The 26,220-nt window shown below is 36.0% G+C and overlaps 1 protein-coding gene across 2 annotated transcripts in view; it reads right to left on the reverse strand.

Moving 5' to 3' along the window:
• Nucleotides 1–26,220, reverse strand: part of LOC135224705 (inhibitor of growth protein 1 homolog) — a 642,357-nt gene that overhangs the window by 608,423 nt on the left and 7,714 nt on the right. Inside the window, exon 2 of one of the 2 annotated variants that reach the window (XM_064263977.1) lies at nt 148–231. The exons of the other annotated variant lie outside the window; for it this stretch is intronic. Coding sequence (XP_064120047.1) covers nt 148–231 — 84 coding nt within the window. The remainder of the gene's footprint in view (nt 1–147; nt 232–26,220) is intronic. 2 annotated transcript variants of the gene reach the window in all.

Below are 26,220 nucleotides of genomic sequence, written 5' to 3' on the forward strand. Positions count from 1 at the left end.
TTCCTAGTGCTACAATAGGAAAAATTCATTACCACATAATCGAATAACTCCTATTTTTTCCAGTTACCAACCGGAAGAAAAACGCTAATATCGTCCCCATACAATGCAGCGACCACTAAGCTCCTACTCACTGGATCACTTGCTTACCTGCAGAATTCGTTGTTTCTTCTTCCAGCTCCTTCTCCTCGCCCTCCTCTTCTTCCTCTTCGTCCCCTTCTTCCCACTCCTCTCCTGGGAAAGGAAATTTGAGTTGGTCATCAAAGTGATGTCACTTTCTGACTGCGAGTCGTGATTATTTAAAAATTTTCTGCCGGATAGTTGAATCAAAAGACGCATCACATCATGGCGAAGAAAACTCATAAATCGAGAATTATTTAATCATGAAAGTAAACCTCACTTATCTTGTTGGTAATCGATTTAAAATAACAATGGCATTTCGGGAAGTAAAAAAAAAATTAAGAAAGCAGATTTTAAAGTAAAAAAAAAAATAAGTAAGCAGATTTCGTCTTCAATGAAGAAAACTTTTCTTATGTAGATGATGACAAGATTTCTGACAAATGTCATAATAGACCTATTCAAGATTATGGCAAGAAATGTAAACTATTTAAAACTCATAACAACAGAAATAAAAAAAATAGAAACCACTGGCTTTATGAACATAGAATGTGATGTTAAGGTGAATGCTACAATAATACCTTCATTCTATTGCTACTACTAGTTTTAATAAGCACTTCCACACAAGTCATTCCAATTTTTAGTGCCAGTCCGAAATACAGCAAATAAAAAATTACCATTTTCGCACTTACTTGCAAACGATCACAAAACCTCAAAGATTAACTTTACCCTTAATATTGCTGGGAATCGCTCTTTGAAATGTCATAAAAAAAAAAAAAAAAAAAAAAAAAAAAAAAAAAAAAAAAAAAAAAAAAAAAAAAAAAAAAAAGTGCTCCGTAAAAGCACTATGAAATCCCCCGAAAAACGGAAGTTTAGAGGACAAAGGTGAGCAGAGCAATAAACAATGGCCAAGTGATGTTTTTGCATAAATCTCTCTTCGTTTCCAAATCCCTCAGGAATCAAGCTGGCACAAAGGATCAGGCGGTAAGTTCTGTCAAAAAAAAGGAGAGAAAAAAAAGTAAACCAATTCAAAAAAGAAAATAGACAGTACCAAAGGATAACATTTTGCCGTTTTGGACGAATTCCTTTGATTTTTTCAGTCGAAATGTCCTCTTTTTTTTTTTTATCACTGTTGCTTTCTAGTTTATAAACTCCTAGTTACAGCGACTGGTGTTCTAAACTGATTTTTTTTCATCACGCAATGATTGATGTTCTTTAATAAAGGCTTCCTTATCCCATTTCCAACATGCATAGAGTGATGCATATGACTGCCTCATAAATTTCAAACTAACTGCTTCAGCAAACCAGAGAATCAAAAATTATTGTGGGTGTGTAAAAACTCATGCTATTACATTGTGACCTCATAAAACCTCTCAGAGACGACTGACCCTTTTTTTTTATTTACATTAAAAAAAACGTACCTTCATTTTTTCATTTACATTCCCTTAAAGATGAGCATACAGTTTTATACATGAGCGTGCCATATATGTTGGTCGTTTGAGAGCAAAGTGCTTTTAGTGATAAAGAATCCCTATATATCAACCAAAGCCAATGTTTCTTGAGCAGACCAGTGGTGCATTATTATTATTATTATTATTATTATTATTATTATTATTATTATTATTATTATTATTATTATTATTATTATCATTATTAGTATTATTATTATTATTATTATTATTATTATTATTATTCAGAAGATAAAACCTACTCATAAGGAAGAAGCCCACACGTTAATTTTATCAGAAATAATTGTTCTGCACTGTTTAACATGCACATTTATTTATATTTTACATTTTCATTCTAATAAATAAATCATAAATATCCTATCCTAAAATGCCTGTATCTTTAACTCAACGCGAAACACCTTTTTCAGACCTTTTTAGGCTCTTCCATGGAGCCTTTTCCTAACCCCCCCCCCCCCCCCCCAACAAAACAACAGAACAAACAAGATCAACAACAAACAACAACAACAAAGTACTTTGTAGGCTTACTCCCAGAGTAAGCGATAAAGCTACGACGGTAACAAAATATGCCCAGTTAGCGCATGTCAAAATGAAATGTTTACAGTCCTACCAATTTCAAATTCAAAATCTATATTTTTCCGTTGGGGTCTTCATGCTCATGACGAAAATGGGTTCATTATGACAATCACAGCAACAACAACAAGGCGCGATCCGACCTCCAACATACTCGGGCGTCGTGCGAGAATCTACGATCAAATAAAGCATTGTTTCACCAACAAAAATTAAAACAAATACGCTATATTTTATTAGAAATGATGGTTCTGCACAGTTTAACAGTCACATTATTTATACTTGACATTTTCATCCTCATAAATAAATCATAGATATTCTATCCTAAATTTCCCAGACTTTTTTTAGGCTCTTCCATAGACCTTTCCTACCCCAACAACAACAGCAAAGTAGTTTGTAGGCTCACTCCCCGAGCAGCAAAAACAAATGGTGGCAAACCAAACGTACAAAAACCTCTCATTATAATGATAACGAATCGAGGTCAGGAGCAGACGTTAAGGTCACTGAAAATACTGATCATAGTGACCATATAATAAAAACCTGTTCTTCAAAAATTTTAACAATAAAACACCATGAAGGATATTAAGAGCCATAAAAGTTCTAAAAACGAAGAAATACGATTCATAATGATATATTTTTCATCTTCTTAACAATGTATAATCAGGAATATATTTCTACTGCTACTTCTACTGCTACGATTAAAAAATAATAGTAGTTCGAATAAAATAAAATAAAATATATATATATAAAACAATTTTAAAAAAGTGAGGGATAACGAATGGAACACTTTACATTCTAAATACTCGATTTGGCTTGTTGCTGCTTTATATACATTAAAGAGGCCTCATGTTAGCAAAGGAGTCTAATCATTGTGATACGTTGAGAAACGAATAGAATAGAACAGAATAATAGATAGTTTAGGCCACAGACCAAGCGCTGGGACCTTATGAGGTCATTCAGCGCTCAAACGGAAATTGACAGAAGAGAGCTTTGAAAGGTGTAACAAGAGGAAAACCTCAAAGCAGTTGCACTATGAAAGAGAATAGGAACGGAGGTACAGTAAAAGGAAAATGGGTTGTAATAAAAGGGTTGCAGTTAGGGGCCGATGGTACGCTGCAAAGAACCTGAAGTAATGCCTACAGTGCACCGCATGAGTATCAATGACGGCACCGTCACCCTGCGGGAGCAAGGGGGGGTGAGAAAGGAAGCAAGAGGCCTGACGTGGACTTCTAGACTCTTACTATCCAATAGAGGCCAAAATCCCAAACATTCATCACCTGAACTAAACTGATACGCAACGGAGAGTAATTAAAAAAGGAATTTCACCAAAACTAAGGGGGAAAAAAATTTCCCTCTAACTGCGGGATCAATACGTCATACTAATTCGGTCTCCTAATTATTTCCTTCCGAATGCTGCTTAATAGTTCACCTAAAAATAATAATGTACTGAATAATAACTTAAAACAAAATAATATGCCCAAGTCTTCAAGATGTTTCTAATAAATAGTCATACATACTTCAGGGGTATTATATACTTTGACGTAAAGTTTCTCTTCTTTACTTTGCCATAAAGCTGCAACATACTTCGTGCGAATGAATACCCTGTCTTAGAGCGACCAATAAAAATGTCTGTCTTAAAGAATAAAAAATCTGATTTTCTTTCGTGCTACATTTATCTAAAAAGAATTTTTTTCTTTCGTGCTACAGTTGTCTAAACAGAATTTTTTTTCTTTCTTGCTACATTTGTCTAAAAAGAATTTTTTTCTTTCTTGCTACAGTTGTCTAAAAAGAGCATTTTTTTCTTTTGTGCTACAGTTGCCTAAAAAGGACGTTTTTTTTAACGTTTTTCTTTCGAGCTACAGTTGCCTAAAAAAAGCATTTTTTTTTCTTTCGTGCTACATTTGTCTAAAAAGAGCATTTTTTTTTCTTTTGTGCTACAGTTGTCTAAAAAAAATTATTTTTCTTTCGTGCTACATTTGTCTAAAAAGAACGTTTTTCTTTCTTGCTACAGTTGTCTTAAAAGAATTTTTTCTTTCATGCTACAGTTGTCTAAACAGAAAAATTTTTTTCTTGCTACATTTGTCTAAAAAGAAAATTTTTTCTTTCATGCTACGTTTGTCTAAAACTAAATCTTTTTTCTCTCTCTCTCATACTACATTTGTCTAAAAAGAATTTTTTTCATTCATGCTACTTTTGTCTAAAATTTTTTTTTTTCACTCATGCTACATTTGTCTAAAAAGAAAGAAAATGTCTTCTTTCGTGCTACAGCTGTCTAAAAAGCAAACCTCTTAGAACGAAATCCCATACTTTCAGCATAAAGAACTATAACGTATTAAAAGTGCCCCCCTCTCTCTCTCTCTCTCTCTCTCTCTCCTCACTCCCTCTCTCTCGTCTCTCTCTTCTCCTCTCTCTCTCTCTCTCTCTCAGAAAAGCAAATCCCGAAGAGGCTCTACCCAGATCTAACTACAATGACGGGAGAGAGGATAAAATAGACAGAAAGGAAAGAACAAAATCTGCAACCTTTTGAAAAGAGGGAATTGCAGATTTGGAGAAAGATGTTACTACAAACATCCTAAGATATGTCAAAACTAATGAAATATATGGTAAAGTGGCCATACTTAGATTGGATATGAAGATGGCTGTCTGATGTCTAGATCAAATGGGATGGGACCGTCTCATATCAGATGAGCAAACGTAAATTAGTTTACGGAATGTTACAACAATACTTGTTTGACATCAAACAAATTTGACGAGTCTAAATTAACATTATGCTGATTTCTACGAAAATCGGAAGCACACCTAAATGTTCTGAAATGACCTCTGAGGTTGATGGAAAAGGGAATTCCACTAAACTTCATAGTTTGGTTGATTTCCTTGCTGTGTACAATCACATGTCATGAGAGTTAAAATCTAGTCAAGGAATAAGAATCTGAGAATATCTCACCTCCTCGTGGAACTGGAATTAGAATACAGAATTCAGCCCAAAGGCCAATCTATGAGGTCAATAAGCGCCGAAACGGAACTTGGTAGTAAAGAAGGTCTGCAAGACGTAACAGAAGGAAAACGGTGGAAAGTGCGGTGGAGGAAAGAGATCATGAACGGAGTTATAGTAAAAGGAATGGAAAGGGTTACAGCTAGGGGCCGAGAGGACGTTGCAAAGAACCTTAAGTAATGACTACAGTGCACCGAGTGAGGTGCACAGATCTCCCTATACTACCCACCTACGGGCAGCTCCTGGTGGGTACGGAAGTTTTTCAATGAGTCGATCTAAATCAGAAACCAACGGAGGGTCTTCCTATCACATCGAACAGATTTACGAACTTCTGGTTCTGTCCTGTATAATATCTCTGCAGAAGAGACGCAACTTAACTATGCACGGTATTTTTTTTTAAAGTAAATATTTTTTAATGATCATGTAATAAGAAAGAAAAGGGGAAACACGAAACTTTAATAATAGAAAAAAAGTGCAAGTGTTCAATCTTCACATGGTCCTCGTTTTTCGTGGAAATAAAATATCTTGAATTCATGGACAAACTTGTCAAGAAAATCTCTAATTAGTTGTATTATACCTGATTACCAGTTTTCGAACTACAAAAATATAGAAAGTTGTCTACAGTACTTGTTCAGGTCATCTTTTTTTTATCATTTCTTAAACCATTTGCTTTTCCTTAGAGTATTGCTGTATGATGACAGTTCCGATAACATATAACCGTAAACGGGGCCAAAGTAAACCCTTACTATTAATTTTACGTTGCACTGAACCAGTGGTTATTCAGCGACAGGACCAACGGCTTTACGTGACTTCCGAACCACGTCGAGAGTGAACTTCTATCACCAGAAATACATATCTCTGACTCCTCAATGGAATGTCTGAGAATTGAACTCGAGGTGGCATGCCAACACCATACCGACCACGCCACTGCCTAGCTCAAATCTCAAGAGCGCCTTTGTCTCTTTCCTTACAACTATACTCCCCCACAATTACTGTCTTTGTTCAATTAACCTGGTTTAAGTCCTGTGGCAGGTGAACTATTTTTTTCTTTTAATTCATCTACTGTATAACTATTTAGTTAGCATTAAAAAATACGTTAACAGGAAAAAAGATGAGAGAGAAGAGAGAGAGAGAGAGAGAGAGAGAGAGAGAGAGAGAGAGAGAGAGAGAGACCAAAAGCGTACCCTGGACAAGAAAATTGACGAAATAAAGTCTAAAAACAATGTGGGTCCTTTGGCCCCCATTCATCCCTCATAGAAGTAGTAATTTACTATAATAACATAGTAAGGCCAAGTAGTTTTAGGACAGGTGGAGTTTGGCGTAGACAAGAAGAAAGTTTAGAGCGATCTCATTAGTGTAGTTGGCCCTCTGGGACTGGCGTGACTCGCCCTCCGTGACGTCACGTGGAGACCTCTCTCTCTCTCTCTCTCTCTCTCTCTCTCTCTCTCTCTCTCTCTCTCTCTCTAGCTTCACTGCCCAGCCGATTCTAAGGTCTGGTTCCTTAGAACCAGATTCGCTGTGTCACGGAAAGCATTTTTTTTTTTATTGTGCGTGGCTTTTTAAAATTGTTTTTCATAGACGTCAGAAGAAAAATATTATTATATTTGCACACGTAAGAGAGAAAGCCGGCTCCTTAATTTGGCTATTGTCTGAAAAAGTTTGTATTCAAATTACTGTATGAATAATCATCTATATAATATATATATATATATATATATACTATATATATATATATATATAATTAATCTATATGTATATGATATAGGTATATATATATTTATTATATATATATATATATATATATATATATATATATATATATATATATAATATTGCTCCCAACTGTAATTTTAAAACATCAAACATTTACCTGTAATATAAAATTGAACTAGCCAGCTTTCTTTGTCAGGTGCGCGAGTATATATAATACTATTTTTCTTTGGACGTGAAAAACAAAACTTAAAAAACCACGCACAAATCCCTCTTTCCGTGACACAGCGAATCAATTTCATAATTACGGTTTGAGAGACAGGTTGGGTCCATGATTGCGCCGGTATTAGAGCCAAACCTTAGATATATATATATATATATATATATATATATATATACTATATAATATATATATATATAGATATATATATATAGTTCATCGAGCTACAAATGTCCTTTAATATCCAACATCAGGACTCCAGTGACAGAGAGACGAAATTATTATCAAACTAAAAAAATTCCGAGGTAGAGCGTAATTGGATATTAAAGGACATTTGTAGCTCGATGAATATATATATATATATATATATATATATATATATATATATATATATATATATATATATATATATGAATCACGGTGATGTGATAAAAATTCACACACACACACACACACACTATATATATATATATATATATATATATATATATATATATATATATATATATATCCAGATATGTATAAACAGACAGATAGATAGATAATCATGCGAATGTAAGCACGCATTTACAAATCGTCATGAAAAAATACTAACATGAAATTAAATCAAGAAATAACAAGTAATGCCCCCTTAAATCAGGCACATCACTAAGACAAACCAACATGCACCTTCTTTATCGACTGAATTACAGTAAGGCCAACAAACCAACGCTCACCCCCCCCCCCCTCTTCCCCCGCCACCGTAAACTCCCAGCTCCACCCGAAGCGGGGAGGATACGACTTACCCCTCAATCCGGATACTTAGAACCAAAGTAATATTCTATATATACTTTGCTTAGAACAAAAGTTACCTGGGCTTCATCGTCACCGGGTTGAGACTTGTATCGATCGTTGTTTACATGGAATCGTGATCGGTTATTAAAGTATATATATGAGAGCCATAGATTTTGTGTGAACGCGGTAAGGTCTCTCTTCCTTCTTTGGTATACGATTACGTCATCAGTATTAATGATAATGGAAGACACTGAAAGGTATCCTTCTAATCCTTTTAATAATAATAATAATAATAATAATAATAAATAATAATAATAATAAATAATATAATAAATTAATAATAATAATAATACTTGGGAAGCATACCCTTCACTCAAGCATACTTTATTAAAAGTAAAAGCTACTTCAGGAGCGTTACGCTTGTAGAGATTCTTCTCTATTGATAGACACTGAAAGATCTTCTTCTTCTTATTATAATAATAATAATAATAATAATAATAATAATAATAATAATAATAATAATAATAATAATAATAATAATATAGACCAGCTGGAAATTCAAACAAGAAAAGCACTTTGTCATGACCCTCAATCGTAACAGCGGAAGGGACAAAAAATTTACGGCTTGACAAAGAAAAATATAGGAAAAGCGAAAGAGAGAGAGAGAGAAAAAAAAGATCCTGGAGCCCCGAGCTAATTAGGTGCTATCATCAATCTCCCCTAGGGTAATCTATGCAATTAGAGAAAGAAAACGGACACCCACCCCACCCACCCGCGTTCGAGTTCAAATGAAGAGGTGAATTTTGACATCTCAAATTTATTTCCTTTCCCTCTCTCTCTCTCTCTCTCTCTCTCTCTCTCTCTCTCTATATATATAGTATTATTTTATTTAATTAAATATATATATATATATATATATATATATATATATATATATATATATATATATATATATATAAATTTCACAAAACTAAGTTGACGTATATACCAGGAAAATTACCTGTCCTTTTAGCATGGTCGTAAAAGACACGCTGTCATGCAAACAACGACATATATACGTGTGTATATATAAATATATATGTGTGTGTGTGGGTGGGTGGGTGTGTGTGTGTGTGTGTGTGTGTGTGTGTGTACCAGGCAACTATCCGGCAGCAGCGAGTCGTGTGGAACTGGGAATGGAATGGAAAATAGAATTTTGGCCCATGGCAGAGCGCGTGGACCTATGAGACCATTCAGCGCTGAAAAGGAAACAGAGTAAAAATGGCTTGAAAGGCGTAACAGGAAGAAAACCTCGCAGTCGCACTATGAATCAAATGTTAGGAGATGGCGGAAAGTAAGATGGAAGAAAGAGAATATGAACGGAGGTACAGTTAAAGGATCGAAAGGAGTTGAAGCTAGGGGCCCCAAGAGACGCTGCAAAGAACCTAAATTGACGCCTACAGAGCAGCAAATGAGGTGCACCGACGGCACTAACCCCTTACAAGTTGGAACTGGGTTATGCATTATAAACCTCATCCAAAAAACATTTCTGGAGGCCCAAAAAATAGTAGTTTCCAATAAACTCGTGGTTTTGCCGTTTCCTTCCTCCGATGGATTGGAATGAATGCAAAGAAACATAAAAGATACTATTCGTACGCTGGGGCAGACCACCTTCACGGTAAATGAGCCTGTTACTTCATTGAAAAAATGGTCATTAAAGAATTACCATGGACATTAGGACCGAGTACCGATTAGCCTAACTGGGTTCGGGACACAAATATACTATACTCTGTTTTTTTCCATCTGTCCATCCGCCTGTGGAGTTTGCGCATGGTAACACTGCGTCACGGGCTTTAACTAATATCCTATTTCGAATATTAACGGTGTAATTCGCATACAGTAAATTATTAAAACACTTTTCAGTAGCAAATGTACATCCAGATATCCTTTTATTTACCTAAAACTTAGACATAGCGTAAATATTTAAAGCGAGGGAAGCAGTGTTATACCATGCGAAAACACCACAGGCGGATGGACAGATGGAAAAAAACAGAGTATAGTATTGCAACAGCCCCAGCTCTTTTGCCAAGCCCCTACGTTAGGTTAGGTTAAGTTGGGTTAGGTTAAATTAGTTTCTGTGTAGAAGGTAGTAAAATTTTGGGTGTGGGAAACATAATGAGGTTATTTTCAAGATTTTCAGGGAAGGCTCAGTACTCTATGAAAGTTCGGGAATATGCGCTCAGGACGGGATGAGTTAGTTTAGTGTACTTCATAGACATCAATCTTGTATAATTAAACAATTTTGTTACACAATGCGTTTCCTCACTCCTTGTAATATTATTGTCACAATCAAGCAAAATCTCAAATTTATCTCAAGAAATGCAATGAAAGCTGCCTCAGACCTGACGAGTGATTTGTTTAGCCTGACTTTTAACAAATCAATTCGACAGGCAGTAATGTCCTATATATAGATCTGATAGGCATTCTGGATAAACAAGATTTTAATATTCAGTTTTTGGCCTTGGAATCTCGAGGTCGCCTTCAACAAACGATTAACAATATTCTTCGAAATTATTTGTTGTTTGCTTTTGTTTGTTTTGTTTGTATGGTGTTTTGACGTTGCATGGAACCAGTAGTTATTCAGCAACGGGACCAACGGCTATACGTGACTTCCGAACCACGTCGAGAGCGAACTTCTATCATCAGAAATACACATCTCTGACCCCCCAATGGAATGCCCGAGAATCGAACTCGCGACCACCGAGGTGGCAGGCCAAGACCATACCAACCACGCCACTGAGGCGCTTAGTAGTAACCCGTAACTAACAGACTTTGCTGTGACCAATTTATGAGTCTTTTTACAAATCACCATAATTAATGCCATTTCCCGGCAGGATGCTTGAAAAAATAAAGAGAACATTTGTCAAGGGATCTCTTAATATTTTTTCCGACATACTACTTTGCATGAGTAAAGAGGCTGCTCTTATCAAATTGTGGTTTTCACTATCTTTCGCGATTACTTCTTTTATGACGCAAAAAAATTGTAACTTCACCATATTAAATGGACAATGATTTCCTACTGCATAATGCAGTGGCTGGCATTTTTTAGTGGCGGCTCCGGTAGTATCCAATCAATCAATCCCAATGCAAACTTAATCAAAATATTAGGAAGTCTTGTTAGCATTCATTTTATTCTTTAGTGGCACAGCGACTCAAAAACGCAGACACTCGAATATTCCCACTTCGTCTGTCAATCTTAGAATTATCTAACTAAGTTGAATTTAGAACTTAGGCCAAAGGCCAAAGCACTGGGACCATTGAGGTCATTCGGCGCTGGAAAGGAATTTAAGTGTAGGTAGGTTTGAAATCTATAACAGGAGGAAAACCTCGCTGTTGCACTATAAAATCATTGTTAGGAGAGGGTGGATGGCAAGACTGAAGAGAGATCATAAGAACGGAGGTACAGTAAAAGGAACGAAAGGAGTTGCAGCCAGGGGAGCGAAGGCATGTTGCAAAGAACCGTAAGTAATTTCTAACACTCCCCCATAAGTTGAGCGGAAAAAATATGTTACTTTTCACTTAATCACAACGACCGATTTTACATTTAAGTCATCCATGGGGCGGAAGTTCAGAACCTAAAATGATAACAATGTACATAGCAACAGATCTTATACACCAGAAATAATAACATAAAAAAATCCTCTCTCCACACAAGAAAGGAAGACATAAAAAACGGATTTGAAAACTTGAGTCGTCCTCCACCCGTTTGTTTTCCATTTGCATTCTCTGATACGCTACAAATTCTTCAGATCACTTCAGAGCAAAGGCATCGTTTCCAGAGATTCTCTTTCCAGGCACAGGACCCTGATAGGAATCTCTTGGAAACTTACGACTCCATTTTTTTTTTTCTTTAGTTCTGTCGGATAAACTTACACAATCTGACACAAATCGAGGTAATGGAGGACTTCGACTTATTGTTATACGCGATACTTATACGTACATGAATACCCAATCTCATATGCACCATTATTCGTACATTATATATATATATATATATATATATATATATATATATATATATATATATATATATATATATATATATATATATATATCTGATGTAGGTTTTGACCAGTGTCAGCCATCAATTACAGGGAGAAAACTGATATGAGCAAGGAATAATAATTATGAAGAGGAATATAAAATATAAATAAAGCAAAACTTTTACCTTGCTAATAACACGCGCCCAAAGGGAATTATATATTAGGAATTATCATATATAATTCCCTTTGGTGTGAGTCATTCCGAAAACAACGTGAATTTACTATTGACGAATTATTTTGGTTTCATATCCGAAAGTGCGAGCTAAAAAATGACAAGTGTAACAATAACAGAACATAAACATACATATATATATATATAATAATATATATATATATATATATATATATATATATATATATATATATATATATATATGCATATATATATCCTCCTTACGATCCACCAGAAATTCACGAATCGAAACAAAAGTATCAGAGTGCTAATGCTCACCAAACCAGGATGGATGGTGTTTAGACCCTCATGCCTTATATACTGAGAGAGAGAGAGAGAGAGAGAGAGAGAGAGAGAGAGAGAGAGAGAGAGAGAGAATATGATATTTCGTCTTGACGTTATGTATGTGCATGGATGTGGTGCAAACAATAAGGGAAACACAAGCACACACACATTATACATAGACATATATAAATATATATATATATATATATATATATATATATATATATATATATGTGTGTGTGTGTGTGTGTGTGTGTGTGTGTGTGTGTGTGTGTGTGTACAGAGGAAATCATTATTAAAACAGTGTTCTGCTGGCGACCGAGTTATGCCAAGCCTCTAAAAGGCCGTCAGACGCCACCTTGGCTTTCTTTATTCATTCACCCGTTATGATACGTGAATTCGCTATGAAGCCCAGATCCTTTTGCATTCATATAACATGAGTCACGGTCGCTGATTCCGACCAACCGAATCTCGGGAATGTCGCAGATGTTGTAAACGCCAGTCCAAACATAACCGATATTATCAAGAGAAAGGAATATACCCATAGCCGTCCATATATACCTTGATGCCTTGTGATATTTGGAAAATTCAAAAGGGCTAACACCTGTCCAAGTATTTTGTTCACTGCGTTTGTATAATTCAGCTGGAAGTCTCAAGCCGCCCTCTTGAATGCTCAGGGCGCAGGCGCCGTGGCTGATACAGACGGGAGACCATTCTAAAGGGTGTCATTGTGATGTTGCCCGTTTGGGAGATCTTAATAACAATAATAATAATAACAATAAAAGACTCTTATCTCCAGCTGATGCTGACATCCTTCCCCCTTTTCCTAATGTGGGGTCACCGAAAGGCTTCCGCAGTCTTCGTGGTCACCTGACTCGGCGACAAACATCACGACCAAAGTCTTTTAAATATACTTTAAGGACCTTGACCACGACACTTAGGTCACGTGACTAACATCGAAGGAGAAACGTGTTTGACATGAGAAGAGGACCGTTTTCTGAGCCTGTGATAAGAGATCGTTTTCTTTTGGAAGAAACGCTACTTTTATGTGCTTGAATAGAATATAGAACAGATGCAGAATTCAGGCATAAGGCCAAGCGCTAGGACCTATGAGATCCTTTAGTGCTGTAAAGGAAATTGGCGATAAAAAGGCTTGAAAGGTGTAACAGGAGGAAAACCTCGCAGCTGCACTAAGAAACACTTGTTAGAAGAGGGTGGAATGTATGATGGAAGAAAAAGAATATGAACGGAGCGCCGCGTTAGGTGCACTGACAACAGTACCCCACCTACGGGGATGTACTTGAATGATGATAGATATAAATGCCTGAATTCATACTTGAGAAGAAAGGTGCTTTTTAGCGCATAATGGACGAGGTGGCAAAAAAAGCCTATACCTTTCAGTTAACTGGTTATACAGTCTTCGTTAACGACCACACACGAAATGTTATATGAAGAGCGCTTGGTCTACGAGCGAATAACTGTACGTCTACAGTGATCATATTAGAAAGTTCGTCTTTTGAGCATAATGAACGACTGTGCTATGAGGCAGAAGAAAAAATATAAGAAGTGCAATCTCTAACTAAAAAACAATGGAGCTAAACTGAAAGGCTTCCTAAATTAGCCTGAATGACGATGATGATAGAGACGGTGATGGTGATGATGATGGTTATGGTGACAGAGGATGATTGAGGGGAGACGGTGGGTAAATGGTGGATTAAATTTATCTTGACCGGGTAATTAATGGTGAATTAATAATTATAAAGAGGCTCAATAAGATGTTTTTGCAAGGAAAAATATCACGTCTCACGGCACCTTTCATCATACCACATCTGTAGAAGTAAAATCTTCATGATGGTAAAAATACCCAGTGAACAAACGATACCAACAATATAAAACGATACCAACAATATAAAAGGAATAATGGTTAGGATTATAACAAGTAACAGATATGTATTACATCTAAACTGAGGATACAAAAAACCAAAAAAAAAAACTGTACTTCACAGACTGGTATAGTAATCGACAGCTACTTGAATATTCCGTTAATCTTTTTCTATCTCCAATTACAAAGGTCGTATTTACATGCAATATCGTGTAAAAAAATACCTAGCATGTACAGCACACAGACATTAAGGAAGTTCAAGTTTGTAAATTTATCTTGCACTTTTTTTCAGCTTTTTTTTTCGGAACTCAGTTCACGGTTGCTAATTAACTGATTACCAATTCATTAGGGTCTGAACACACGGCAACTCACAAAGGACTGGTGCCGTAAAATGATAGGAATGAAAGGTGAAGCACTTGAGGATTCTCTCTCTCTCTCTCTCTCTCTCTCTCTCTCTCTCTCTCTCTCTCTCTCTCTCTCTCTCTCAAATAAAAAGAACAAAAGGGGACAGAGTGATAACGGCAAGAAAAAGACGCCTCTCGACGCAAAAAAGGTTATTCACTATATATATATAAATATATATAATATATATATATATATATATATATATATATATATATATATATATATATATATGATTATAATCACTTTAGCATGTGATTCGTTTATCACACATATCAGGTGAAAAATAATAGACAGGGTGTAGGTCCTGACCGGTTTCGGCTTTATTTTCAAGCCATTGTCAATGGCTTGAAAATAAAAGTCGAAACCGGTCAGGACCTACACCCTGTCTATTATTTTTCACCTGTGGATATGTGTGATTTATATATATATGTGTATATATATTAATATATATATATATATATATATATATATATAATTAATATTACAAAAGGAAAATAAAAGTAAGCATGGTCATCTCCAGGTAGTAGATATATATATATATATATATATATAGTATATTACATATATATATATATAATACATATTATATATATACATTAACTGACCAACCTGGCACATCCCGGGAAATCCCTGAATGACAAGTGATTATTTACCTTAGAGAGGAATTAACACGTGGTGTGGTTTTGATTGATCAACATATTTCTTTTAAGCAATGAATTCAAGACGAATTATTTATTATTTATCACAGGAAACAAAAGCATTCTCAGTGATAGTACGCATACTTAACACGACAAAAGAACTCAAAGGTGATGAAGGAAAATTGCTGGGTTATATACGGTACCACGGAAGGTGGTGATATGGGTCTGAAACCTATACGAAAACCTTCCTTGGGTCAACTGAGGGCCACAAGGAAAATTCTGTCTAAATCAGTCAAGCGGTTCGGATTTCTGTAGAGCGCAAGTTTACATACATACAAGTTTAGTTACATTCAAATTTATGGATACTTTATAAAAGATAATTGGATCATTGTTATTCTCATGTTTACAAATAATTTCAATTTTTTCATTTCACCCCAAGATTCTCAAAAGTAAAATAAAGGTTGAGTATGATTACCTATTTTGATATCGCAGACTACGATCGCAACAGAAAAACCAGTTGTCGATTTGAAGGAAAACCAGTTTGCCGACCAGTAGGAAACAAGGTAAGTTAGTTTGTTTGTTTGTATGTTGTTTTTATATTGCATTTAATCAGCGGGGGGAACAAGGTAAGTGAATGAATTGCCGGACGGACAGGTGGGACTAATCACCCTACTGCCGGTAGTTAACTATCTAACAACCTGGCTAAACTGAATGGCCGGTTATTGCCATTACGTAGACCGAAGGATGACGAGTGAGTAAATAAAGGGGCCGCCCAGAAGGACCCCCTCGGGGTTATGGGGTTGTTACAAAAATTTTGCTTTATTTAAATTTTTAGTGGAGCCGCTCCTTTATTATATATAAACATATATCAGTAGATATATGTAAATATATTATATATATTTTTTGAAGAAAAATAAAATAGTAGGCATAGTCATCTCCGGTACTGCCTGCTCAGTAGATAATTTCAGTAGGACCGGCACATGGTACAGTACTAGAAATTATATTGCATGTTTTGTGAATGAAGATTTTACGACACATTTTAAATGATTGTTAGACTGATATCTATCAGTCAGATAGACTCAAACTACTCTTTCCAGATGCCAACTCCTTTCTTTTACAGTCGGCATGTTGAATTGATATGGTCCTTTGACAGTGATTAAAATTTTGAACCTTTTTCATCCTTTTGAAAATGTCTAATTAGACGAAACCGATCAGGTCTAACCCTTCTGTTTCATTTACCTTTCCCTGTGGTATTTTGTATTTCTCACCATATGCTGTTATGGGTAGGGTTGTGATAACCTTTAAAAGCTGGACTGATATAAATACGTCACTCTGCAATTTTATCACAGAAAACCTTGAAGATAGTTTGTTTAGAAAGCACAAGCAATATTCTCTACAACTGAAACAACTGCACATGAAATTAGGCAAAACGAAATGCAGTAAGAGAGAGACAAGAGATGAACAAAAATGCCACTAGACAATAATAATCATTTCCCAAAAATATAACAAAATTTACGATTCCTTTGGCGGATCTGTTAAATGCCTTTTCTGTGATGACGAGAACTGAAGCACAAGAATAAGCAATACCACATAAACACACTAAATATATATCTATATACTAAATTGCTGACTCACATCGTGATCGAAACCAAGTCTTTCAACTGGAAGGCAAGGGCACTACTCTCTGAACCACATGTCACACAAAAAAAAAAGTTGTTTCAGTTGGCAGCGCCCTTGCCTTTCACTTGAAAGACCTGGGTTCGATCCCCATGCGAGTCATAAATTTATTTCTGTTCAATACGTAACTGTATATAGAAATATATATATATATATATATATATATATATATATAATATATATATATATATATAAAGGTATAAGCCACGAAGGAAAGATAAACAATGGAGTAGCTGCAAAATCTTTCGACTCAATGTCTCCTAAGTAAAAGATGTTGAGTCGAAAGATCTTGCAGCTACTCCGTTGTTTGTCTTCCGTCGTTTGGCTTATACCTTTATTTATGCATTTATCACGTTCCAACTTTCGTGATTCAGTTATACATACATACATACATACATACATACATACATACATACATATATATATATATATATATATATATATATATATATATATATATATATATATATATATATTATATATATATATATATATATATATTTTATAGATATGTAATATATATAGAATATATATATATATATATATATATATATAATCGAGTGCTTATGGTATATATGAGGAACTACAAAGATCTAAATCGGGGTGAAAAAAAAATCATTTTTCAAATCTTGGAACTACTGAGGTCACAGGCTCAGCTGCCATGGCCTCCAAGAGGTCATTTCGGTGTCCCCGAGATGACCCGGGGAAGTGAGATAAAGAGACACACTTGTGCTGCTAACAACTAAATTATCCTGTCTCCGAATTAAATAAAGAAAAAAAAAATTGTCCTTGGAACAGTTGGTCAAATAGCCTGAAAATTTCCAGTGCACTAAAAATTGGAAACCGTACGGGATTCCAAGTAACTTCTAGAAGATAAAGTCTGGATAATAATAATAATAATAATAATAATAATAATAATAATAATAATGAATATATAAGGACCTCCACGTTCCAAAAGGAAACAATACGATGGTCATGAAAAATGAATTTATTATCACTGTCATTTTTCACTGATAACTAAAATTATGATTATAATAATAATAATGAGGGAGGAGACCTTCTCGGAGGGAAGTAGCGCTAAAAACAGTAGCTGTTTCCACGGCATTGAATTTGTATGGAATCTTCTCTATTGGTCTTACAATATTCTTTTTCCTTTTAAGAAACTTGATATACCAGCTACGCGCTGATCTAAAAATGACCCATCAGGTCACTCAGCTCTGAAACGGATAGTGAGCTGAAAGGATTGAAAGGCGTAACAGGAGGAAATCCTCGCAGTTGCACAACGAAACGTTAGGAGATGGCGGAAAGTAAGATGAATAAAGGGGAATATGAACAGAGGTACATTAAAAGGAATGAAAGGCGTGGCAGCTAGAGTTCGAAGGGACGCTGCAAAGAACCTGAAGTAGCGCCTACAGTGCACCGGGCGTGAGGCGTGCCCTGGCGGCACTAACCCCTACGGAAAACTCCTCTGTTTACAAGGAGGTTTCTGCTCTGAGGAATTAGCAAAGGCACAAACACAAGTAGCACCTTCGGTCATACGAGCTGCTGCCTCCGTAGGTTGCTGCTCGTACGGCCGACCTAACCTCCTCTTTTATTTGCTGTCCTCAGCGCCTTACCTACGCGGGAGGGTGAACCCCCGTCTTGTGTAAACGGCTCATAAAACCTCGTTATAGGCCTTACATCAGGACCTGTCAGTGACACGTTTTCCGGTCCCGTGGTTGAGCAGGGGAACACGACGCACCCCGAAATGGGACGCGGTTCGCCGTCTTTAGTTAGAACACAGGGAAAAAAATGGCTACGCGTGATAAAAGAAAAAAAAAAAAAAAAAAAAAAAAAAAAAAGCAGCATTTGAAATGAAAGACTCGCAACTCATCGAATTCACGCGCTGAAACCTGAAAGTATCTTTTCAAAAAGTATTACACACACACACACCACACACACACACATATATATATATATATATATATATATATATATATATGTGTGTGTGTGTGTGTGTGTGTGTGTGTGTGTGGTGAGTGGTAGAACAGAGACATAATGTATATATATATATATATATATATATATATATATATATATATATAAATATATATATATATATATAAATAAAGTATATATATAACATGTATATATATGTGTGTGTGTGTGTGTGTGTTCGTTATTTTCCACTGACTTAATATTACAGTATATTCCTTCAAGTTTCCCTTATCCGACAAGGATGTCCGTTCCGAGTATTATAGTTCATTTCATAATAATAATAAACAACAACAATAATAATAATAATAATAAGAATAATAATAATAATAATAATAATAATAATAATAATAATAATAAGAAAATTATCACTAACTAAGAAATGTTTCATAACTCACGCAATCGAGATAGCTCTTCGATTCCTCGAACAGATTTCGCCCTGATCACACCACGGTCCTGATGAACGCAGAGCGAGCGAGTCTCCAAAGATCGAAAACCGACGTTCATTGATAACAAAAGGCTGGGTAATTTGACAAAGGGCCGCCCCTTTCCAGGCCTTTGTTACTCGAAGACGACTACGATGTCAAGGGGAATCACCACGCCGCCTAATTGTTGTGACTCCTGAATAATTCAAGGAACTTTAGGACATCTTGGATCCCTCTGTAGTACTACTATACATGCACGGGCGCCGTTTTCTTTATCTTCCCCTTCTTCTTACCTTTTAATGTTATCGTCTCTGTCGTCGTGGCATTTAGCGTCATTCCTCCTCCGCTTTTGTGTGAATGGAAGAGGACAACGCTTATAGATTGACTGTTGACGAAATTCACATTAAAACTGGAATTCTTCAAATTTTCTTTGTCTCCTGTAAAGGCTGAACGGATGTTGTGGTGTCGACTTTTGAAAAGTTAATCGCTTCATAACAGACGAATAATCTTATCCTAATAGATCAAATGCTAAATAAACTACTATACGGATATGTACTATGATTGAAGAGCAAGGTACTGAGGTATTTCTTTACATACACACACACACACACACATATATATATATATATTATATATTATACATAACATATATAAATATAAAAGACCCAATAAAACACTCTGGTTTAAAGCTAAGGACTATAGTCGCTGGACTGACTCCTACCCTTGTCAAGAAGTGAATGATTCACTACTTGATACGGGTGGGAGTCAGTCCACCGAAATATAGTCCTTAGCTTTAAATCAGAGTGTTTTAAAAGGCCTCTTATATTTCAGAATGATCCCGTTTTGACAGGAGAATGTATCTACATTAATATATATATTATATATATATAATATAATAATATATATATTATAATATAATTCTCTAAATATATATATTTATAAAAAATTTATAAAGATAAATTTATTATATATAATCATGCTATTCGTGCATTAACATAACTAATAACAGGACCTAATCTAAACAGGATGGTATTTAGCGGAGATATTTATTCCAGCGTGCAAATTTTTCTGAATATCTCCGCTAAATACCATCCTGTTTAAATGAGGTCCTCGTATATATATACATACATATATATATAGATATATATTATATATATATAATTATATACATATATATATATATATATATATATACTATATATATATAATATATATATATATATATTATATATTATATTATATTATATATTATATATATATATATATATATATATATATATTATATTAGTATATTATATTTATATATAGATATATATATAATATATATATATACACACACACACACACACACATATATATATATATATATATATATATATATATATATATCTATATATATATCATATATATTTATCCATTAGCAAACTTCTAGTATCAAGAATAAGGCGAGAGCCTTTGAGTGAAACCTTGAATTTTGTTTTTAAAAAATAAATAAATAAATAATCATCATTTTGATGACATTAAAAAAATCCCGGCCAACCTTATCACTCTTCAGAAATGCGCCCCCCCCCCCCCCCACCCCAAAAGGTCTGATATTACGACTGAATAATAGTGTCAATGGTTTAACAAAGCCGCGGTTATGTTTATGTACATATATCTAAACATAAATCTGTGCAGATTGAAGAGGGGAATCGAACAGATTCCCGAAAGCCCTCTGTACAGATTTACTTTGAATATATCTACATATACATAACTGTGGATTCATTTCCCAATTTCAAGACTCACGCTAGTATGAGGATTTTTTTTTTTTTTTTTTTTTTTTTCAGATAATGCCAATAGAATCATTTAAACGACCTTAACTAAAGCACTAGTAGTAGTAGTAGTAGTAGTAGTAGTAGTAGAGTCGGGATGTACCTATGAAACGGCCCCGCTTACTCGTTATATTTCTCCTATAATTGCACTATACTACTACGGCACACCCGAAGATTGGCCAGGCCTCGCCGATAGTCGTGAGCCTGCCCAAAAGCCGCAAGAGTGAAAGACGAGAGAGAGAGAGAGAGAGAAAAGAGAGAGAAATGAAATGGGTGGCAGATTCGGCCATGAATATTCAAACACGGTTAATGAACCGTACACCACCACTCTGATAGACTAAAATAAATGATTACTGTCGTTAATCTAGCTGTTATTAAAGCTGGGAGACCGAAAGGACGCCCCATTCCCAGCGTTTCAGGTTGTCAGTCAGACGTTTTTCCCCCAGCACCACTCCCAAATATGAACAAATAAACGGAGCAAACACTTGAATGAATAAACAAAGAAAGAGAAGACACCAATTAATAAGGTAAATAACGACGACAACGCCAAATAATAAAAACGTATATGCATGTATAAATGTTTCCCTGGCTAATCGCCCGTAACAAATGAAAAAAAAAAAAAAAAAAAGTCTCTCCGCGTTGTTGACATAATGAAAATACACAATGCTCAAATTACAAACGTTGTAACATATTGTTTTATGGATGGGCAATGTTTGTATTCATATCGTCAATGCAAGGGGAACATGGTGGCTGTATTTCTTTCTGCCTAGATATATAGCTAGCTTCTGCCAAATAAGAACAGCGGCTTTGTTCTACTTCCGTAGTGAAAATATACAGATTCTTTCCAACATACTGAACATACTGTAGCATACATGTGAATTAGATCAGTTTGCAAATTATATAATATATATATATATATATATATATATATATATATATATATATACATGATAATTATATATAATTTATAAATATATAATATATGTGACGAAGCAATTAAGAAATTGAAAGGCATAAAGTGACCAGCCTTCCACAGGGTAATCAATACGATTACACATTCCAGTCGAATTTTCCTATTTGCTGTCATTCCTAATTTCATTCTACCGCGACCTTAACAGCGAATGGGGAGGAGCATCAGAGACCCACAGAGCCTCTGAGCAAGGGGGGTACAATTCATAGCAGCACATAACCATAAAGAAAATAGAATCATTATGTTCCACGGAACGTTCACGTTCCATTTCCCAATTCAAAAATGACCACCACCACCACCACCTCTCAAGAATGGTGTTCCGGGAAGAGAGAGAGAGAGAGAGAGAGAGAGAGAGAGAGAGAGAGAGAGAGAGAGAGAGAGAGGTGAGCAATCAACAACTATAAACAAAATGCTCATAAGAATGAATTGCCCGACTACACCACCACCACAACCCCCCCCCCCCCAAGTAAATGGGCATTCGATCGAAAAGAGGTAAGCATTAAACCCAGGATGCGAGGGAGGGGGAGAGAGAGAGAGGGGAAGGGGCATACGCGGGGGGGGGAGGGGGAAGAGATGACGGGATACTATGCGTTGTCCACTATCTCTCTCTCTCTCTCTCTCTCTCTCTCTCTCCGAACACTGCCGGTTAGGGAGTCCCAGTTGAAATTTTCCAGTGTAATTTGGGCCGTCCCACGGGATCTCATTTCCACGGAGTCCCCACCCATGGCAAAGGACGCTTGCATTTAGTTCTTTCAAAGACCACTTTCACCCTTACGGTCCCCCGACACAAGGGCTGTGTTCGGTTGTCCCTTGCCACTCGAGTTGAGCCGTTTGGGAGGTGGTGATGCAATAGCCTAGCGTGTTATCGCAGGGGTCGCTACCCCTTGGGAGCTCTGGGGACGTCGCCCCCCCCCCAACCTCCTCCCACTCCCCCCGCAACACCAACTTCCCAAACGTCCTCAATGTACGCCCTTCACTTACCAAATTTTCATCCCAACACGCCCATTTCCTTCAGTGCATATTCCCTCTCATACCGTGACCTTGGGTTCAATTAAAATGAGTATATAACGCACCTTCGGTCAAAGATGACCCGAGACGAAATTTCAAAAGCCGTCTATTCTAATCTTGGGGGGGAACCTCGAATTTTCATGCAGGCCTTTTCATAAAGTCCTGTCAAGTCAAATTCATCCGAACTCAAGCCAGAACTCAAAAAAAGAGAATCCAACAGCAGCAGGAGCAGCAGCAGCGCAGATGTCCGCGGATGTGAATTCATTTATTGTTGTGGCTTCCACGTATTCCCTGAACCCGGTCGAACACGGGAGGAAATTATTCCCGAATAAAATATACATTAATTCCATGATTCACATCATGTTTTCCACCATTCTGTGAGCGTTTGTGATCTGGACAAATATACATATACCTTAGTATATTCGATTATGTAGCAATGAAATGTGCTTTAATTGCAATAAATAAAACATCTAAAGATTATGTCCACCTTAGGTTTCTTCCGCATACCTATCACTAACATACGTACACTCATTTCATACATGTATATGATTGTGTGTCAGTGTATTTTAAACACTTCAAAAATGAAAGTGGCTGGTTGGGTGGAAAAAGTGAGTCCAGGACAAAGGTGTATCATGTAAACAGCTGGCTAATATAGTTATTCCTGATAAATTTATGGCGAAGTCAAGACAAGGGCAAAAGATGTTGGTTAACGTTTGTGGTATAAGAAATGAATTAAATATGGAATTTAGGCCAGAACCCAAGCACTGGGACCTATGAGATCATTCAGCGCTGAACCCGGAAACTGACAGTAAGAAGGTTTGAAAGGTGTAACAGGAGAAAATCCTCAAAGCAGTTGCACTATGAAATCAATTGTCAGGAGAGGATGAAAAGTAAGATGGAAGAAATAGAATATGAAAGGCGGTCAAGTAAAAGAAACAAAAGGGGTTGCAGCTAGTGGGGGTCGAAAGCACGCTGCAAAGAACCTTAAGTAATGCCTACAGTACTGACGGTACTAACCCCCTACGGAGTTGTGGTATAAGAGTTGCACGAGTATAAAGAGGTTGTTGTTCTCATCAGTTACTGTGTTAATAGGTGATCATGAGGAGAAGCCGCAGAGGCTGTGAAAGGGAATGGTATTTTTTGGGGGGCGGGGCGGGGGGGCCAGATGGAGCGAAGAATTAGAATGGATGGTGAAAGAGGCTAAAAAGTGCAACGGCTACGTAAAAAAAAAAAAAAAAAAAAAAAAAAAAAAAAAAAAATCGCACACTTCAACTGCCGAACCGTGAATGACCCTCATAGGCAGAAAACTTCCACAATATTAGCCGCTTCGTAACCCTACACATAGCTCATCAACAGCACGTCGAGTCCCTGAATACACTGGACCAATGCTTCTATCTTGCTATTACTATAAAGCATCATTTCCAGAGCCTCTTTCACACCTACCCCGTCATTCCCAGGTCTTTCTTCTTTTCCTAATATTTCTAAAGTATACTTTCTTGAATAAATACACAGTGTATATAATAAACATATATAAAACGTATACCACATATATACATACATATACATATATATATATATATAATGTATATATTTAATACATATGTACAGTACATACATATGTATATAATATATATACTAATGTGATTATGAATATTATGTATGATGATACAGATAACCCATTATTATATATTGGGAAATATACGTCTTGGAAGTAACTTTTACCGAAAGGGGATTTACAGTACACGCGACAATTGCCTCTAATCTGTCCAGGATTCGAAAACTAATAGGTTTCCAGTCAAATCTTAACAAATCGCCTAACTTACAAATCACCAAACTTCTCGGCGATTATTAGTTTCATGAAAAGGTATGCAGAGTCTTACGCATGTTTGATTAAATGTCTTGAACCATTTAAAAAAAAAATAAAAATAATAAAATAACCTTTCGTGCTGATATGAAACTCTCTGAAAGCTTTCTTGCTGCGCCTTGCTCTCCTATATATTTGCTTTTTAACTTTAACAGGCTCGTCCAAGCTGGAACTTTAGAACTTTAGAAGTCCAGAGAAGATGCAATGCTTTACTAACCTTCAATTCTTTATTTTAATATTTTACTTAAATATTTATTTACCTTCTGTTACTTCCTCCTAATGAACACCATATTCTTCATTCTTTGGAAGCTTGAATTTCTGGTCAATGGCCCATACGTGCTTGTTCCATATGAATAGGGTTCATCGTCTGAATAATAATAATAATAATAATAATAATAATAATAATAGTGTCGTTCCTTCCTTTACTTCTGAGATAGGCCCCAACCTTGCAAACTCGAAGAGACTTTTGAGAGTCCTTGTGAGGGATGCTTATTTGCCCCTCATATCCTAACAGGTATCGACTCATGAGGTCATTCAGTGCTGATAGTGAAATTGAGAGTAGAAAGGTTTAAAAGGTGTAACAGGAGGAAACCCTCACAGTTGCACTATGGAACAGTTGTTAGGAGTGGGTGGGTGGGTGGCAAGATGGAAGAAAGAATACGAATGGAAGTACAGTAAATGGAATGAAAGGGGTTGCAGCTAGGGGTCGTGGGGACGCCGCAAAGAACTTGAAGTAACGTATCGACTCCAGTGTTTATATTAGATGTTTTTTTTACATAGGATTTTGCCTCAAATAAAGTCCAAAATGTCTAAGCTCTTTCCTCGAAGCAATAATTTGTTCATATAGTTTCATATCTCCTCTCAGTTTCATGTCTCTTTTCAAAACGATTCAACTTCCTCAAAAGTCCGCTGGGTTTCAACAGACCTGATGGTTCTGTAAAATCCACACATAAAAGCCTCAGACATCTCGAAATATGAACATAGTATTACGATTTAGAAGTAGCTGGTGAGCTTATAAGACACATTGCATAACTGCCGCCCGTTCAGTTTTTTATCTTTGTTTTTTAAGCAGCTATTAACAAACACCTCTTCATCGCCAAAGATACCTTCTCAAGAATAGATCCAACAATCACAGACATTCGGGATGCAGCCAGCATCCTGAACACAATCAAGGTAAGCAG

Source organism: Macrobrachium nipponense, chromosome 12 (assembly GCF_015104395.2).
Source record: "Macrobrachium nipponense isolate FS-2020 chromosome 12, ASM1510439v2, whole genome shotgun sequence".
Lineage (NCBI taxonomy): Eukaryota > Metazoa > Arthropoda > Malacostraca > Decapoda > Palaemonidae > Macrobrachium > Macrobrachium nipponense.